Source organism: Tiliqua scincoides, chromosome 8 (genome assembly GCF_035046505.1).
Source record: "Tiliqua scincoides isolate rTilSci1 chromosome 8, rTilSci1.hap2, whole genome shotgun sequence".
NCBI classification, from domain to species: domain Eukaryota; kingdom Metazoa; phylum Chordata; class Lepidosauria; order Squamata; family Scincidae; genus Tiliqua; species Tiliqua scincoides.
The window spans coordinates 31,011,706-31,027,785 of NC_089828.1; the positions used below are offsets into that span (position 1 = coordinate 31,011,706).

The 16,080-nt window shown below is 46.6% G+C and overlaps 1 protein-coding gene across 1 annotated transcript; it reads right to left on the reverse strand.

The window, feature by feature from the left end:
- Positions 1 to 3,002: 3,002 nt before the first annotated feature.
- Positions 3,003 to 14,562, reverse strand: PLVAP (plasmalemma vesicle associated protein). The gene is made up of 6 exons (XM_066636395.1): positions 14,147 to 14,562; positions 12,102 to 12,198; positions 8,033 to 8,652; positions 7,082 to 7,346; positions 5,096 to 5,186; positions 3,003 to 3,893 (listed from the first exon to the last, which is right to left on the reverse strand). The coding sequence occupies exons 1-6, from the start codon at positions 14,504 to 14,506 to the stop codon at positions 3,887 to 3,889; spliced, it is 1,440 nt and encodes a 479-aa protein (XP_066492492.1). The 5' UTR covers positions 14,507 to 14,562; the 3' UTR covers positions 3,003 to 3,886.
- Positions 14,563 to 16,080: the final 1,518 nt, after the last annotated feature.

Below are 16,080 nucleotides of genomic sequence, written 5' to 3' on the forward strand. Positions count from 1 at the left end.
ATTCATTTTATAGAATTACATTGCAAAGGACTTTGATATTATTTTGCATGAAAAGTGTCTCTAAACTGCTTTGAAGTGTCTGAACTGTTTGCAGATTCTTAGTGTTGATTGAAAGGGCTGTAATCAAGAGGGGGAGCAAAGCTGTAGGATTTCTCTGACAGTAACAGTGGTGAAAACATCAGAAGGAGCATTCAGGTGCTCCCTTTGAATTTTTCCCTAAAGAATCTCAGCAGAGTATCAGGCTCAGCCAGTGGCAAACTAAGAATTGTGTCTAGGGGCACATATTAATGATTAAGAGATGCAGCCACAATGGGACTCCGAAGTAAGGGAACAAAAGTTCCCTTATATTGAGGAGGCCTCTGTGACTGCCTCCCCACCACAGGATGCAGCGCATGCCCCATTGGCACAGCTACACCGGCACTGGAAAACTGGATAGGATTGGGCCCTAAGCCGTCATCTTTACCAAGGGCTGCCTGAGAAACAGTATATGGCTCCAGCGTCCTGAAATCTTATTTGCATAAAGTCTCCACAGTACCTCCACAGTACCTCCACAGTACCTCCACAGAACCTCTCACAGTACCATCTGCCCTTTACAGAAACCCAACAGATGACATTTTTCCTGTTGCGGAGATGGAGGGAGAAAGGGCACTTTTAAAATTTCTCTCTGCCATGCAGCAACTAAAAATGGTCTCCAAACAGGCCTGAAGCAGCAGGTCAAGCTCAGTGCCAACCTAAGACCTCCTGCTGCCTGAGGTGGTGTGCGAAATGATGGCAAGTGGCCACCTCTGCTCCCCCCACTCTCTGGACTGAAAGGCGTGGACGGAGCAGAAGAGGAAATGTGGAGAAGTGGGTGGTCTCTGATTCTCTACTCCCTATCACCAGTGGCGTAGCTAGCAGGGGGGCAGGGCCACTAGTGACTAAAACTGCTAAAATTGTGGTTGTTAGGAATAACACCATCATGTTACATACCATTTGATGTGTAATTTGCAACAGAATGCAATGAAACAAACCAGAATAAAATATCTCCATTCTATCAAAAGTTATGCAAAAAAACAACAACCAGAAAACAAAAATGCAACTGTCTTACGTAACAAAAAACACAATTTCTTTAACTCAAAATGGGCCAATGAGACTGACTGGTCAAAGAGCCAATGAGATGTTATCATGACACAGCATGGAACCAATAAGATGTTAGCAAGGTGACACCAGGGTGGATCCAGTGTTCATGTGGGGAGGGGAGCATGAGCCCTACCTTAACTCCAGAGCCCAGGTCAACCAAACAGGTAGACCTGGACTCCTGGTTGAACCTTGGCCTTTGTGGCCAAGGTTTGCTGGGTGGGAAGACCTGGGCTCCCATCTGGAATGGGAGCCCAGGTCTACCTACTAAGTAGACCTGGTCTTCCATTCCAATTGCTGTCTAGAGCCACCTCTACTAGGGAGGTAGACCTGGGCTCCCTTCTGGATTTGGAGCCCAGATATATCTTCCGGGTAGACCTGGGCTCCCATTTCAACTGCCCTCTGGAACTGCCTCTTATAGGCAAATAGACCTGGGTTCCCATTTCAACTGGTGCCTGATATTGCTCTCCATCCTGGCGAGCACCCTTACTCACTGATAAATTAATTTTGTAATTTGGGGGTTGACAAAAATTTATGGGCCCCGGGTGTCAAATGCCTAGGCCTACCACTCACCTCTTCCACATGCCTCCTTTGATGTTCCATCCCCTCTTTCTTTTCCAATCCAGGGAGTGGAGCAGTGGTGGTGAGTGAGTAGATGGAGGTGTGTGGCCCCAAGCAATTTGCTGCCTAATTGCCTCAGTCAAAACTCCTCTACTGGGCATTCTCTGGCTACCCCTTCTCCCTTGTGCATACTTACTATTTTGCTTTGTTTATTCAGATTTGAGCAGAAGGAGAAACCCATCCTCACAGAGGCCTATCTTGAGATCTTGACCTATCAAAAATTTTCCTCCTGGTGTATCCGGGTGAGTACCTTTACACTGATAGCCTGTCCCATAACAAGCTCAGGATGAGTTAAGGGAAAAAAAGTGGCCCATTGTGTTGTTGGACTGCCTCTCCTTCCCTCTGCATCTGTGACTCGATATAGAAAAAGGTTTTAAAAAGGAAGCAGAAGGATTGTTCCGTCAAAATCAAAAGCTACTGCTGCTGTGTTTTAATATGTTTATTAGATCCTTGGCTTGATCATCACATAACTTCACTCTGAATCACTTGAATGGAATATACATAGGTCAATAGTTACATTTTTACAGATGGATGACTGCAGGAACAGTGTTTCCTGGATCAGACTGAAGGTCCCCCTAGTCCAGCCTCCTGTTCCCAATAGCAGCCTCTGCAAAGCCCATGAGCAGAGAAAAATGAACATCAGAAGCTGCTTTTTACTGAGTCAGACATTCATTTCTCCTGCCCGTTATCTATTTTGGCAAGAAGCATTCCAGGTCTCAGGCATGCACATACACACAGGGCCCAATCCTATCCAATTTTCCAGTGCCAGTGCAGCCATGCCAGTGGGGCATGCACTGGATCCTGTAATGGGGAGGCAGGCACAGAGGCCTCCCTAAGATATGGCAACCTTGGGGCTGGAATATTGGATAGAATTGGGCCCACACACATGGGGGGGGGGAATCTTTCTGAGCTCTGCTACCCAAGATCCTATAAACGCAGAGATGCTTGAGATTAGCCTGGGATTGCATGAAAAGTACATGCTCTACCAATAAGCTATGGTCCTTTCCTTGATGGAGAAAGCCATCTCTCTGACATCTGATAACACAGGCCAACACATATTTTGCTTCCTTAAACATTACATCAATTCCTGGGTATATTTGGGGTGCCGATTCCAAAAATGGCATTTGTTTTGCCCTATCACGTCTAATTTTGGAGACATGGCATAGCCTCTTTAGTGAATGGTTCAAGCAGCTTCCTCACGAGGAAGCCTACACTATGGCTTCCTCATGAGGAAGCTGCTTGAACGATTCACTAATGAGGATATACTTTATCTCCAAAACTAGACATGATAGGGCAAAATGAATGCCATTTTTGGGATTGGTGCCCCAAATTCAGATCAAACCACCATAAAGTTTGGGAAAAACTTTTCTGACCCTCAGTTTTGTAGGCCTGTGATATCAGAGGTATACTGCCTCCAAATATGGATGTTCTATTAAGCTAACATGGCTAATTAGATCCTTAAAGAGGAACTTAAATGTCTCATTTCCTGCTCTCATATATATATATATATAATGTGTATGTATGTATATAAAAATGTTTACACAAACATGCCATACTGTCTCCTATAGAAATACGTTACATAACATTATTTATAAAAGGATGGCTCATGCTTTTGGTTGACAGTCAGGATTTGACCGTTTTGTGGCATTGTCCAAGTTGCATGATAGGCACGGGAAATGGTTTGCAGAATATTCATTTGATCACATGGACTCTCACCAAGGAGTTGAGGGCAGATTTCGTGGGGATTATTTCCCATTTCATCCTTGCAACAGCCCTGTAAGGTAGGGGGAGTCTGCAAGATGCTGGCGGGTCTTTCAAGGATTTTCCTACCTGCTGGTGACATGAGGATTAAGGAACTGAAATGGGGGAGAAGCTATTGAATGAACGCTATGTTGAAGCAAGAAAAAATCAAATTGTACATCGATTGTGTGGGAGTTGGAGGGGGGCACCAAAATTAGTAACAAGCAAAAGAAAGAAGTGGTCGGCTTGTCATTTCTCATTCAAGGCTGTCAGCCGGTGTCTCCTCTTCCGTCTGGCCTGTTTTGAAGTGCAGACATTTTCTGATTCTGGATCATCTTGAACCATTTGACAATTGAATCAGCTTTCCAGGTGCCGTTCCCAAGTATTGGCTGCTTTGCTGCCGTTCCCATTAACCCCTATGGTGGGGAAAGCAAAACACAGAAAGAGTGTGAGAGGTGTTGTGAAGAAAAGACGGGGCATTTAATTAAAATATATGTCAGCTTTTTTATTTTGCTCTAAGGAGAAGCAAATTCTTCAGCAAGGAAAATTGAATTCTTCAAAGCTGAAGAATCAAGGCAGTCTAAGGAAATTGATAGATGTTCCAACTTCAGTGGTAGCAGTGTCATGGAAACATCTTGGATGGGTTGGAGGGGAAATTCTGAAGAATTGGTTTGTCTTTGTTTATGATCAAATGATCCGTGTGATTGTTGTTATGAAGGAAATTGCTATTTAGTATTAGAACTGTTTATAATAGTGTTTAAAGCAATATGTTTCTATAGAGAATGAGATACATATAGTTTAAAAAAATTTCTTTCTTGTTTGCAATTGAGAACTAATTTTGAATCATGTTTACTTCTTGGTTTATGTACTCATTTTGATTTTTTTAAAATTTGTGTATTTGTGTTATTCATGATTACATATGCAAGACATTTTTTCTACTGACCCAACACTCATATCAATGGGCTGCATCTCTGATGCACTGATACTGAACAGGCTTTGGCCGCACGCCCTAATGAAGTCACCCGGGCTGGCTCCACCCCTAACCAAGCCTGACTGTGCCCAGAGGAATCTGTGGGGTGGCTGACACCCAGTGTGGTGCTTATTGGGTTTTCTGGAAGTTTGGGGGTGACATAATGACATAATCACATGACCCCTGACCTTCCAGACTATTGCATATCTTTAAATGTGAATAGCCTGTGGACTGCCTTCGTTCAACAATCTTCACCCTGCTGTGGGCCCTGTTGCTTCGTGTTCTCACCAGCAAGTAGCAAAAGCATGATCGTCAACTCATTCTAGCAGCAACTGTTACCCTGCACATGCCTGATCTCGGAAGCTAAGCAGGGTCAGGCCTGGTTAGTACTTGGATGGGAGACCGCCTAGGAATACCGGGTGCTGTAGGCTTCTACCATAGACTTTTGAGACTGAAGGTTGCCAACCAACCAGTGAGAGCACAAAGTAGCTGGGCCCAGATCAGGCCAAAGATGGACGAATGGAGGTCTGGGTGTGGTGTCACTCCTCCTGAGGGTGACACCTGGTACAGCCCGCACCCCCAAAGGGAGTAAACAAAAAAAAAATCTGACTGGCTCTTGACTGTTATAAACCCTATTGGGAACTGTACCTGGACTGTCCCACTGGGTTTACTGTGGACTGGTTCTGTGGTTTGATAGGCTCCATGGCAAACTTCTTGTTCTCCTCTAGCCTGGTTCGGTCTAAGAAAGCAAGAAACAAACACATTTGAGCATCCTACTGATTCTTGGTCATGAGCAAAGTATTTTTTTTCACATAAAACTTCAGCCTAGTGGATTCTTTGATGTGTAAATATTGTAGGAGGATTCCTACTGTTTCAGGGCAAAGGGAAACATCCTGGCTGAGAAACTCTTCTAATAATCTGCTTTCTCCCAAAGCAGAGCTGAATTGCAAATGTGAATGAAAAGAATCCCTCCCCCACAAAAAAAAAAATCAAAAAATCAGAGCTTTATTAGAAAGTCACAGATCTAGGCAGAAAAGACTTATGTTTGAAGCATTTGGGGGTTAACATTCAAAAGCTAAGAAAAAATAATTAAGCTCTTTATTCAATCCTTTGTTCAGATTGGCTGTCTGAAAAAGGAAAACATTTCATTAAAAAGAAATTTGAAAGCAGTCAAATTGCAAATCCTCAAAATGGAGAGGGAGAAAGAGAGGTGTAAAACTGGCTGATGGTTTCTGGGAAAGGTTCCAGCATTGTTCTTGAAACACGATGTTTTGAAATGGAAAGGATTCAATACTCATGCTTTTCAATGTTGTAACATATGGGCACATAGGAAGTTGCCGTACAGACTCAACCACTGGTCTCTAGTTCAGTATTGTCACCACTGAGCAGAGGCAGTTCTCAGACAGGGATTTTTCTCTACCCTACTTGGCCTGCTCCGCTGCTTTGCCTGCTCTGCGCTACATGTTGGGAACAGACTGGGACTGTCTGCAGCTTCTGTGCAGCAGCCGTTTTCTGGAAAAGGGGTCCTTTGTATCAATGCCCCCCACATTGGTCTGGATTTGGCTTCTCTGCTCACAAAGTCTTCAACCTTTGGTTGGAATGCCTTGGTCGGGAGGATTCTATACACCCCAACATTTCACAACTGAAAGCAGAATCCAGCTTTGTGACGCCCCAATTCTTATACTAAAGACCATGGCTCAAGCACCCTGTTTGTAATACCACCTTGCTGAAGCCTCTGTAGCAGCGCTTGCTCTGTGCTACATAATTTTACTCTGCAGAAGTTTGTCCTGCACTGAACTGCCAGAAAACATTATTTTTGTTTTACCATCTAAAGCTGCAATTTTCAACCAGTGTGCCATGGCACATTGGTGTGCCACAGGAGTTTGGGAGAGGGTAATTTATTAGCAGGTCCGTTGGGGGATGTGAGCCCCCCACCAGCAGTATGGTGTGCCTTGCCAATTGTCAGTAAACTGATGATGTGCCTTGATCATTTTAGTGCCTTGTCAGTATGCCCTGAGATGAAAAAGGTTGAAAATCTCTGATCTAAAGCATGCCACTTGTGGGGACATGTTTTTCAAACATAGCAACAGTTCAGGTTTAATCTTTCGGGATGCACAACAGCTTAGCATTCAGGCACATGTACATCCAGCATGCGTGCCAGAGACGAGATGCATTCCTTCCCCCAGGGATTTGATTACAAGACCCATGGTTGGGAAGCTGAACCCTGAGGACAACTCAGGTTAGCAACTCAGGTTAACTCCTTTTTTTAAAAGCTAGGCCAAAACTGGACAAAAATAAGGTGCAAAATTGGGGCAGTGATTTCTCGGGCACTGATTATACCTGGGCCAGGGTTCAGAATTCAGACAGAGCTTTTGCAATTCCTCAGGTTGAAAATCTGTATGCTACAGATCCCAATATGGTCCCAACACCCTCCCCTTTAGTATTATTAGCTCTTCTGGGTCAAAGTCTGTTAAGGACTCAGTTACAAAGATTCCCCCCCCCCCAAAGCGGTACCTGTAATTAACCTGCAAAGGATGATCCCACTCTGTGTGGCACAAGCCAGAGGTACTGGGTCCCTTCAGGGCACTTTCAGGAAGCTGAATGCCATTCCTCATCTTGGAATGGTGCACTCACCAGGTCTGGCTGGAATTCCATGGGCAGTGCCAGATGTCCCCGCAGCCAAAGGGTTCCGGTAAATACCCAGGTTCTCAAGTGTCCCTAGGATGGTCCCAGCAGCTGGTGGTGAAGGCACCCCAGTTCTTCCAAAGCTTGGGTTGACAAAGAGATTAGGATTTGCAGCAGAAGCTCCTGGGTTTCCAAAATTTCCCTGGCTCCTCCAAGTGCCAGTACCAGGGCCAGGAAGCCCTGCAAACCGATTGCCGGGAACGATGCCTGGAATCTGTGGGAAATGGAAATCCAATGTTCTCAAATCACAAATCCAGGATTTTTGAAAAATATTATGTTCCAGTGTAACAAAAAGGAAAGAAAAACCCATTTCTTTCACCGCACGGCAATTTTCACAAGTATATTCTGCTTTTTTTCCTCCCAGATTCCCAATGATATATACTGTACTGTCAGATTTAGGAGTTTCCTCCATTTAAAGTTAATTGTGACCAAACTCGATTGCAAACTGCAGGATGGTCAAAGCCGCTGAGACCGATACAGACAGCGAGGTCACCTTTTACATATCAGGTATATCGGACCATAAGAGTTGCTTTGTTGGATGACACCAAGGTGGGTCCATCTAGCCCAGTATCCCGTTCCTGGCAGGAACAGCCAGGTACCTCCAGGAAGCCCACATCTGCCACCTGGGGACCTTTTACCTGGCTGTGCTGTGGACTGAATTGGGAATGTTCAGCATGTGCTCCATGACTGTTCTAAGAGCCCTGACGAAAATGGCCTTTGAGACAGACCGTCCATTCACTGAACCCAGGACGTTCTTCACCAACTGGCAGAGATTCTGCAAGATCTTTCCCAGCCCTGCTCCCTGAGAAATTCATGCACCTGGGGCCACTAGCAGACAAAGCCCATGCTCTGTTTCTGAGTTATTACAACCCCTCCCCAATGGACACTGGATCACCTTACCACTTTACAGGCCTGCTTGACCTGCTCCAGCTGCTGCTGCAGGCTCTCCTTCTCACCGATGAGTCTCTGCCGTTCAGCATACATTTTCTTGGTTTCGGAATCACAGGCAGTCTTGTGCACCTCCAGCTCATGGGCTGCGTGCTGCTGTTGCGCCCGGAGGCGGCGGTCGCGCTCCTGCAGGTCCAGGCTGCAGGCTGCCTTGTCACGTTGGAGCAAGCCATTCTCTTGGGCCGCAGCATTGACTCTTTGATCGACTTGTGCAGCTAACCGACCCAGCTGAGCGTTCAGCTCGTTCGACAGGTTGATGCAGCTCTGCCGCAGCTGGTGAAGTGGTTCTTGGTTGTAACAAGAAAAGGTTGTGGAGGGCAGAGCCTGATTCACGGTGGCTTCCAGCTGGACTTTTAAAGGCCTCAGCTCATCTAGCACCCTGTTCTCCAGCTCGCGGAATTTCTGCTCCTGACCTTGTGCCTTGATCCTCTCCAGTTGGCAGGTGTCCTTCTCCTTCTCTGCTGTTGCTACGCTCTCCTTGAGAGTCTTGATGTCCCGAGACAAAATGTCATGGTCCACCTGGTTTTTCAAGGTCAGTGTTTTCAGCTGTTCTTCCAGGTTTTGGATTTTCACTACAGAACAAAGCAAAAAAGTCATCCAGGGTGGTCCCCTCCCTGTACCCAGGCACCTCACCTCCTTGCTCACGAACTTGTGCTCAAGACTGGACATTTCACTCCTTTCAGGGCTAACCAAAGACATCTTGGAGCCTGAGATGGTGTGCCAAATGTTACTATCTGATGATATGCCAGTCTCTGTTCCTCCCATTCCCTGGATTGAAAGAGTGGGACAGAGTGGAAGAGGAAGTCTGGAGGAGAAGAAAGTTGTGTGCCTGAGTGACATGTGTTCTCTAGCCCACCCTTCTCCTGTCCTCCACACTTCTGCTCCACCCCCTCCTCCAGTGACGGGCACTCGATTTGGGTGGACTTGACTAAGCAGGTGTTTTTGGCAACTTGAGTTGACTCAAGCTGTGGACGTCACTGACCCTGATTCGCAACTCAGGGCCAGTGACTCCAAAAAGAGTTTGGACTTGAAATGACTTGAGTCTCTGTCTCTTTAGAGCACTGGTTCCCAGCCTGTGGTCTGTGGACTACAGGTGGTCTGCAAGACCCTGAGAAGTTGGTCTGTGAGGTCTCAGGAAAAAAATCACCTTTGATTCCTTCTAGCATCTGCTGAGCAAAGACTCCCTCCCAGACCACCAGAGAGGGTGGAGAAAGGACTGTCCACAACTAGCATTGAAGTGCCAGCTGCAGGTGGTCCATTCTTCCCCCTCCCGGTTGTCTGTGGGGTTTTACTCACTTGGGAGAAGGTGGAGACAGGCTCAAGGCTGTGGCTGTGGGCGGTCTGTTCTCCACTCTGTCTGGTGGTCCATGGGGGAGTGCTCATTTGGGAAATGCTTCCCTACAGACCACCAGAGAGGGCAGAGAACAGACTGTCCACAGTTGGCATTGCATGTGGTCCACGACGATTCCAATTTATGCCTCAGTGGTCCGTGGGTTCCTAATGGTTGGGGACAACTGCTTTAGAGTGTCTGTGTATTCTTGCTTACTTTCACACCCTGTCACCATCTTCATTTTTCTGTGCATTTTTGTGCATAGACTTGTGACTTGAAATGACTCAGACTCACAGCTCCAAGGCTTGAAACGTTTTCAAGTCAGGTTGCAACGGAGGCACACTATGACTTGCGAGCTGAGTCGTGGGGTCGGTGACTTGCAGCTCGACTTGCAATTTGAGCTTAGTGATTTGGGCATATCCCTGTCCTCTTCCTTTTCCAATCAGGGGAGCAGAAAGAAGAAGATGAGGCAGGAGGTGAGAGTATAGTGGTGGGTGCCCCTCTGCTTCTTGAGGAGGCCACCTCCTTCAGGTTCAGGGATGGGTTAGCCTTGCTTTTCTCTGTGTGATTTCTGCGCACTCATTATTTGAAGCAGAATAGAAATGTGTGGGTGGCAAAACTGTGTAGTATGAAAAGAGAGCAGGTTAGCAGTCCTCTTAGTCAAAGGTGGAAGGAGCACCAGAAGGGCTGGCCCATCCATGAGGCGAACTGAGGCGGCCACCTCAGATGACGGTTTGGCAGGAGCACCTGCCTTCCTCCTCCTGCTTCTGCCACCCCTCTTCTTCCTGCTCCCCTCCACACTTCCCCTTCTGCTCCACTCTCCTCTTCCCTTATGAATTCTGAAGGTGGGGTGGAGGTAGCTGGGGTGCCGCTGGGTAAGGGAGTGATGTTTGGTGAGGTGCCTCTGTTGTTGGGAGGTTGGGTTGGCCCTGGATACCTTGGGACAGGAGGGCACAAGCATAATCCAAGCAATGCCACTTGGTTTGTAGTATCTAAGCAGCAAAGGGGCCTGTTGCTCAGTGGGTAGAGCACCTACTTTGCATACGGAACATCCTAGATTTGATCCTGGATATCTCCAGTTAGAAAAGATCTCAGGCAGCAGGCAGTGGGAAAGGGATCCTTCCACTAGAGACCTTGGAGAGGTGCTGTCGATCAGCAGGCAAACTGGACTAATGGCTTGACTCGGCAGCAAGCATCTTCATAAACTCAGCGGGAGCATTCACGGCTTAGTGGCAGCGTGCCTGCTTTGCTTGCCAAAGATTGCAGGTTTGATCCCCAAGGATCTTAGGTCATGGGAAAGACCTAGGAGAGTTGCTATTTGTCAGAATGGGCAATCCTGTACTAGGTACAGGCAGCTTCAGAGGCTCACATCTAAGCAGGAGGGACTGGGACTGCTTTCTGCCTGAAGTCCTGGAGAGCCCCTGCTACTGGGCTAGACTGACCAAGAGTTCACTTGACACCAGGCAGTTCAGCATAGTGGCTACAGCTCAATGGTGCAGCCACTGCTTTGCCCCACCTGGAGCCAAGTGGAATCTGTAGTTAAAAGGATCTCAGATAGACTGGAAAAGGAACCTTCCTATACCTAGGGCTTTCTTTCTTTCCCATGTTCAAGTTTGGATAGTTTGCCTATATTCCTTATCCTCACATTATCAAGGGGGATGTTTCTCCAACTTATGGAATTCTGTAGTCTCTTCTAAACTCAGCCCTAACCCACTGGCCTCCGTTCCTTCCACACTGCAAGCCTGCAGAATCCTCCATGAGAAATATGTAGCCCCTCCTGTAATGTGCACCGCACCTATGGCTTCTGGCATTGCTATAGGTCAGTTTTAAACCAATTGGACTAGTTGCTCCCCGCACTTAAGGGGCTCCTGCATTAGGGTAATGCAGTGGTTCTCACACGTTTAGCAGTGGGACTCACTTTTTAGAATGAGAATCTGTCAGGACCCACCGAAAGTGATGTCATGACCGGAAGTGACATCATCAAGCAGGAACATTTTTAACAATCCTAGGCTGCAATCCTACCCACACTTACCCAGGAGTAAATTCCATTGACTATCATTGTTAAAAGAATAAACATAGTAGCTTGTTAAAAGTATAGGTCTGTAACATTTCCCCAAATGCAGTCACATACCATGGTAGTATCAGGTCTAATATATTAAAAATAAAATTTTGAAATGAATGGGGACCCACCTGAAATTGGCTTGCGACCCACCTAGTGGGTCCCGACCCACAGTTTGAGAAACACTGGGGTGATCTACTCTGGTCCTGTATGCAATTTTATATTAAAATGTCCTTAGATCCATTCAGTCCATTAACTCACAAGCACTTTTTAAGTACATGAACTGCTGTCGATTGTTTTCCATTCTACCATAGAGATATAAAATCTATAATAAATTTTATTTTTCTCTAAGATTCTACAGACCTTGGCTGTGAACTTGGGGCCCCATAAAATTGTTCCCAATGGGCCTTGTAGCTCTTAAGATCAGCCATGCATAGATTCAACCCTGGGGACAGAAGAGAAACAGGCATCTCTTACCCCCAACCCCAAACCAAACAGCCAGAGAGCGATGTGCAGACAGAGAAACAGAGGGAGAGGGGATGGATGAATGGATAGAAAATTTTGGCGTGAGAGACAGAGATCAGATTTGGGGGTTGGTGAGCTGAGATGCAGCAGCTACACAGGAGACTGACCTCTCTGGGTAAAGTTGAGTAAATGCAGGTTCACTGAACAATCCACGAACATATGGTAAAAGTTGTTGCTCCCTTGGCAGTCCTGTCTTATCCTCCCCTGGAGAAAGATTGAAACACAGTTAGGATCTCACCATGGCTGAGGCAGTGGTGTGTGGGGAGCAGGGAGAGTCCACCAGAAAGCCAGCACTGACCTGCCGCGAGCAAAATCTGAGGCTCAAGAGAACACATCTCAGGACAGGATCACGTGCCCCCCACACACCCCATTTTCATCACTCCTGCCATATTTTCTTTAAAAAAGCTCAAATGTGGATCTTTAGTTCTGAGCATTAAGGACCTGTCCAGATGTGCTCCTCACATAGCCCCAGCTAGATGTCGTTTTCCCCCTTATCATTCCTTCCACATCCCAGTAGAGAGAGCATGGTTTGGGGGGTGGCATATGTTTAGGTTGATCCTCTCCCCATTTTGCCCCTCCTGCTTTTGGTGTGATCTGTTATCTCTGGGCACAAACATCTCAAAAAAAAAAAGAGAGGACCCATAGCAGCCCACAGATATGGGCCTTGAACTGCTGTATTCCTGTTCTCCAAAAGTCAAATTCTCCATTAATAAATGTGCTGATTTAAGTTTGGGGAAAACACCCACTGACAATGGCGTCATGTAAATTCTCCATGAATATAAGGTGACAATTGCAGACCGAATGTTTCCGCCTGGAAATCCCCTAAGAGTTTTTTAAAACGTTCATGATATTCATCAGCATGATTCAACACAAGAAATTGCCTTGCCGGTCTAATCCATGGTGGGTTCCTCAAGTCCAGTAAACGGATTCCAACAGCTAAATACATTGAAGAAATCAACCATCTTTCCCTGTTGTTTGTTCCCAGCATTTGGTATGCAGAAGCAGACTGCTGCTGAAGATGGAGGCTCTGCTCATCTATCCTGTCAGCTAGTAATTTATAGACCTCCCTCCCATTAATTTGTCTAATCCCCCTTTTAAAAGCAAATGTGAAGAGTCCTGCTGAATGAGACCAACTGGTCCTTCAAGTCCAGCATCCTGCTTCCAACTTGCTTCTGGTCGGTCCACAAGCAAGACCTGAAGGTAATTGCCCTATCCTGTTTTTTTTGCCTCCTGGCACCTGGTACTCAGAGGTAGACTACCTCTGAAATCTGGGGTTTCCACACAGCCATCCTGACTAATAGCCAATGATAGACCTCTCTTCATCCACCAATTTATCTTGTCCTTTCCAAGGCAACTGAAACAGGTACCCATTGCCCCATCCTGTCACAATGAATTCCACAAGTTAATTCTGCACGATATGAAGAAGAACTTTCTTGCTTGTCCTGCATCCCCTGTCAATCCGTTTTATTGTACAACCCAAACTAGAATCATGAGACAGGGAGACACATTTCCCTGAGGACAGTGAAAGGGAGTCAGTGGGATCTTCTGTCCCTCAGCATACAGTCAATAGGCTGGAATGAACCCGTCTCAGAATCTGTGGTTGCATTTGTAATCTCTAGCAACGCTGCAAGTGATACTAAATAACAATGTGTTAATAACAATTAATAGCCAAAGCATTTTGCCAAATCAAACTGGCAAAGCATTTTGAGCCAGTTGCCCTTGGGCGGGGGTAGGAATACACTACAGTTTCTTTCACATCACCCATGAGCAGTCTCTGGGATTGCGCTTGCACCTGCCCCTGTTCTCCACGTGCATCACTCATGGATGTGCCTTGGGCCTCTGAGAGGAAATTTATCAGGGGTAGAAAGTTTCTTTGGGCACCGTCCCTTCTCCATCGGACCATAATTTTGTACGATCACTGGATCATGATGTCTACGAATTACGATATATAAAACCATGTAAGCTTACACAAAATGTGAATGCTAGTCTTCACACACTATATGCAAAATCCTTTTCTGAAATCCCAGGAAATTTTTTGGTTCCCTTCCTTTGGCTCCTGGGCCCCCCTTTTGACCCTGGGCCCCAGTACAATTTAACCCCTGCACCCCCCTCTCATGGGTCCTAGGTGTGCACTCCGAAACTCGGGACATACCTTTTCATCATTGCAGACCTTCAGGGACACGTTGTAGCGGTTTACGGTAGTCCGGAGGCCACGGAGCTCCACTTGGCTGGTGTTGAGCTGGCGTTTGAGGGTGTCCTTCTCCTTGCTGACGTTGCCAAGTTTGCCTTCGCACTTCTTCAGGAGGTCAGACAGGTGTTGCACGTGCCCTTCGGTCCCTGCTTGGGCATTGCCGTAAACCATGAATAGCACCAGCCCCAAAATGATGAGGAACTGGATGAGGGAGAGGAAGAGAAAGAAATATTTCACATAGAAGCCACAATCCCGGTTGGACCTGAGGTTCTCTCTGGCCTCCAGGCCCAGCTTCGCCATGGTGTAGGGGTTCTTCTCCATCCTGGCGTCAACTGCCTCACTCACGCTCTGCCTTCGGGTTTGGTTTGGCTGGGCAGGGCGGCGCGTTCCCAAGTGTTTATATTGCACTGATTAATATTTCCTCTTGCCTGGCTCCTTCCTGCTTCACCGGAAATCTTGGCGTTTGCAGGTTAGCATAACAAGGCCTACTGTTTCCCAGGAGCTCCATTGTTGATGTCAAGGACCATTTCCCCCTTTCTGTTTGTTTTCTCTGGCCAACTAATGTCCTCCTCGAAACAAGGCCAAATGGGTCTCTCCTTCACCAACAGGATGACAGAGGCCTTGCAGAAAGACGTCAACCAAGAGGCACCGCTCAAGTTTCTTGGAAAGGATTTCTGGACTTTTTAGAGGGCAGCATCACACACACATTTCAGCTGACAGTAACCAACGAAGGTCCCAATCCTATCCAACTTTCCAGCGCTGATGTAATCACAATACAAAATTACTGTGTAATCACAATACCTTCCCTGAGGTAGGTTGGCAACCTTCAGTCTCGAAAGACTCTGGTATCGCGCTCTGAAAGGTGGTTCTGGAACAGCATCTAGTGTGGCTGAAAAGGCCAATTCGGGAGTGACAATCCCTTCCACACTGGGAGCAAGTGCAGTCTGTCCCTGGTCTGTCTCCCTGGCTATGGGCCTTCTTTCTTTGCCTCTTAGCCTCAGACTGTTGGCCAAGTGTCTTTTAAAACTGGGAAAGGCCATGCTGCACAGCCTGCCTCCAAGCAGGACGCTCAGAGGCCAGGGTTTCCCACTTGTTGAGGTCCACTCCTAAGGCCTTCAGATCCCTCTTGCAGATGTCCTTGTATCGCAGCTGTGGTCTACCTGTAGGGCGCTTTCCTTGCACGAGTTCTCCATAGAGGAGACCCTTTGGGATCCGGCCATCATCCATTCTCACGAACAGACATTCCCCCACCTTGAAGAGGCCTCCAGGACTGTCCCCACCACCATAGGGTGCAGCGCATGCTCCACTGGCATGACAGCATCAGCACTGGAAAGTTAACTAGGCCTGGGCGCTAAACCAAGTAGGGCACAAAACAGGCATGGCCAAACTTGTTTAACATAAGAACCACATACGATAAACTTCAGATGTTTGAGAGCCACAATATTTAAAAAGCATTTAAATTCTTAAATATATTACTCACTGTGGACATTAAATTTATGTTTTAATCCACTTGACTCCCCATTTATACCTGGTAAATAATTGTAAAGCTTGAAAATTTCTTATTTACCTTTTATAATAATTGTGATGCAAAAAGGAAGTCAGCCAACGTATCTCTGAAAGCCACACATTATGTCAAAGAGTTGCATGTGGCTAGCGAGCCATGGTTTGACCATCCTGGACATATAAGGTGTTCTTGTCTCATCTTTTCATGTTAAAAAAACAAACAAACAAACAAACAAACAAAAACAAAACAACAACAGAGACTTTTGGAGAAGGGAGGTAGCATGGGCTAGTGGTTAGTGAGGAGAGCATGACTGGATCAGACCAACCTGTCTAGACAACCATTCTGTTGCCCACAATGGCCAGCAAGATGCTTCCAAAAGGCCCACAAGAAG

Coding starts and splice junctions, on each gene's coding strand:
- PLVAP (XM_066636395.1), bottom strand. CDS start 14,506: ATGGAGAAGAACCCCTACACCATGGCGAAGCTGGGCCTGGAGGCCAGA. Junction 12,199..14,146: donor AGGTCTGCAATGATGAAAAG/GTATGTCCCGAG, acceptor ATCTTTCTCCAG/GGGAGGATAAGACAGGACTG. Junction 5,187..7,081: donor TGGAATTCCAGCCAGACCTG/GTGAGTGCACCA, acceptor TTGCTTTCTTAG/ACCGAACCAGGCTAGAGGAG.